This window comes from Octopus bimaculoides, chromosome 2, assembly GCF_001194135.2.
Source record: "Octopus bimaculoides isolate UCB-OBI-ISO-001 chromosome 2, ASM119413v2, whole genome shotgun sequence".
NCBI classification, from domain to species: domain Eukaryota; kingdom Metazoa; phylum Mollusca; class Cephalopoda; order Octopoda; family Octopodidae; genus Octopus; species Octopus bimaculoides.
The window spans coordinates 74,505-77,532 of NC_068982.1; the positions used below are offsets into that span (position 1 = coordinate 74,505).

Here is a 3,028-nt window from a genome sequence, read left to right on the forward strand (position 1 = left end):
AGGCCAGTCAGGCGATACTGGCAACGGCCACGCTCAAAATGGTGTATTTTACGTGCCACCTGCACAGGAACCAGTGCAGCAGCACTGGCAACAACCTCACTCGAATGTCTTTTCACGTGCCACCAGCACATGTGCCAGGAAGGCGACGCTGGTAACGATCATGCTCAAATGGTGCTATTTACATGCCACTGGCATGGAAGCCGCACAGCTGCTCTGGCAACGATCACGCTCGGACGGTGCTCTTAACCCTTTAGTATTTAAACCGGCCATAATATTTAATCTGTTTTATGTTCAAACTGACCAGATCCAGGCTCTCACACCTACCCTACAATGTTATTCTACATTAAGTAGTTACACCATCAAGATCTTGAAGATGAGATAATGCATGATTAATTCAAATCAATGTGAATCAATAAGCATATTATGTTTGATAGAATAATCTGAACACTAAAGGGTTAACACAAGTTTCATGTAAATCGGACCACAGATTCTTAAGAGACGTGATTCTTTTGGATACCTTGAACTATTGGTGACCCAACGGGTCACGGGTAGTCTAGTTTAGGATTACATTATCCAATCAGTCCTTCTAGTAAAGTTTCATGTTAAATAGTTTGTTTACTATTTCTAACAGATAGAACCTCCTTGATTGGCTCAATTATTACAAAGTCGATGGACAGTGGAAATTCTTTGTAGTACTTATGTGTTGGGTGGATGCTCCAAGAGCATAGCTGTGAGAATAAGAATAGGCTGGGCAAAGATCAGAGAGCTCCTACCTCTGCTGGCAACAAAGGGTCACTCCCTCAAAGTGAAAGGTAGATTGTTTGATGCCTGTGTGCAAACAGCTACATGGCAGTGAAACATGGGGCTGTGACAGCCAAGGAAAATGCATAATCTTGAAAGAAATGAAGCCAGTATGCTTTGCTGGATGTGCAATGTCAGTGTGCATGTTCGACAGAATGTAAGTGTCTTGAGAGAAAAGTTGGGCATAAGAGGCATCAGATGTGTGCAAGAGAGATGACTGTGTTGGTGTGGTCATGTGATGCATATGGACAAGGACAGCTGTGTAAAGAAATGCCAATTTCTAACTGTGGAGGGAACCTGTGGTAGAGGTAGACCCAAAAAGACATGGGACAAAGTAGTGAAGCATGATCTTCAAACTCTGGGCCTTACAGAGGCAATGACGAGTGACCAAGACCTTTGGTGATATTCTGTACTTGAGAAGACCCCCTCAAGCCAAGTGAAATCATAGCTGTGGCTGATGCTGGTGCCATATGACTAGCATGTAAGAAGTACCTTTTGAGCGTTGGGCCTCACGGAGGCAATGACTGAGATCTGTGGCATTATGTCGTGCTTGAGAACCACACCCACGAAGCTGAGCAAAATCACAGTTGTGGCAGATACCGGTGTCATGCAAATGGCACCCATGCTGGTGGCACATAAAAGTACCCATTACACTCTTGGAGTGGTTGGCATTAGGAAGGGCATCCAGCCATAGAAACCATGCCAAATGAAACAGGAATTTGGTGCAACCTTCCATCTTGCCAGCCACAGAAAAACCATCCAACCCATGCCAGCATGGACAACGGATGTTAAATGATGATGATGAAAGCTAAAGGAAAATTAAATGAAATGAATTAAACAGGGTCGTAGACCCAGTTCAATGTTGTACCCAATACAATTGCTGTAGATGTCTTATTGTAGGAGCCTCCATGTGGCCAAATACTCTATTCTTTTAAAAATGGGAAGAACACATTGGATAATGTAGTCCGAGATACACTTGTTCAGGAATAATCATGAATGAAATGTGTTACCATTAATCCACTCCATCAGGATTGACCCATGGTTAAACAATAACTGTGTCTAAAAGATGGAAAACAAAGTTTTATTGAAATTGCAAATCCAAAATACTGAATTAAGAATCATGCAAAGTCCTACATATCATCATCATCATCATCATCATCATCATCATCATCATAGTTCTGTTTAAGAGGTGGGATGAAATAAAAATTACCTGCTCTTCTGTGATGGGTAGAGAAGGTAGCTGATCTGCATTCAATTCAGATTTTAGCTGAGACCCTGCTGAGAAGAGCCACCAGTGCCCTTCCTTCAAGATTTCTTCAAGGATTTCTTTCTCAACCTAAATGTTGGACAATTCAAAATAAAGAAAAATATTGGGTTTATTCTATTTCTATCAAATTATAAAGGAAAAACAACAACGTATTGGGAGAAGTCATTGAACAAGAATATAATTGATTTCAATTTGGCCTGAATACTTGAGCAATTCAGTGAGATTTGAACAAAATATAATAACCATTTGATATGAAGGTTTCTTTAGCCTTTCTGTGAATCCTTTCATTTCAGCTTTTGGCTGAGTTACACATGTGATATTTGAGCAACAAGAAGTAGTTGAAGAGAACTGAAGGTGAGGGTGATAAAGAGAGTAATGAGTAAAGATGGTGGGGGGATGATACTGACTTGATTTTCACAGAAAGTTATGCTAACTTCTTTCTAGCTTTTTAAGAATTGGAGAAAAGAATAAACCATGTGATGAAATCTGAAACTGGAGTTTTGAAGCCAGTCTTCTTCACTGAATTGCTCAGGACATTTCCACAGCGACACCAATATAGAGCTGTTTAGTACTTGCCAATCCCTCAAATAACAGAATCCTTGCTGGGAAGGGGAAAACCTATTGTATAGATCACAGCTACTCCTTTTTACTAAACTATAGAAGAGAGAAATATCAATGATGCATTTCCATAGCTTTTTGAAGACAAAAGGATACCAATGCCAACTTTGGCTAGTAATTAGTGTGTGTCTAATTAATTAGTATTAATTAAACACACATACACTAATTTACCTCAGAGATACAAATAGATATTATTAATGATGAGGCCAAAAATGTACAGCAAAACCTAGCGTTGTTGACTTTACAGAGAACATTTGAATGTCAAAACAATCCTTCACTAGACATACAATATTAATAACAAATCTCAACACCAATCCTCTAGAATCTTGCCCCCCCCCCCCC

General features: G+C 40.0%; 1 protein-coding gene across 3 annotated transcripts in view; it reads right to left on the bottom strand.

The window, feature by feature from the left end:
- Positions 1–3,028, bottom strand: part of LOC106870754 (polyadenylate-binding protein-interacting protein 2) — a 23,411-nt gene that overhangs the window by 12,659 nt on the left and 7,724 nt on the right. For all 3 annotated transcript variants that reach the window (XM_052975180.1, XM_014916950.2, XM_052975175.1), the window contains exon 3: positions 2,012–2,137. In XM_052975180.1, the coding sequence (XP_052831140.1) occupies positions 2,012–2,137 (126 nt within the window). The remainder of the gene's footprint in view (positions 1–2,011; positions 2,138–3,028) is intronic.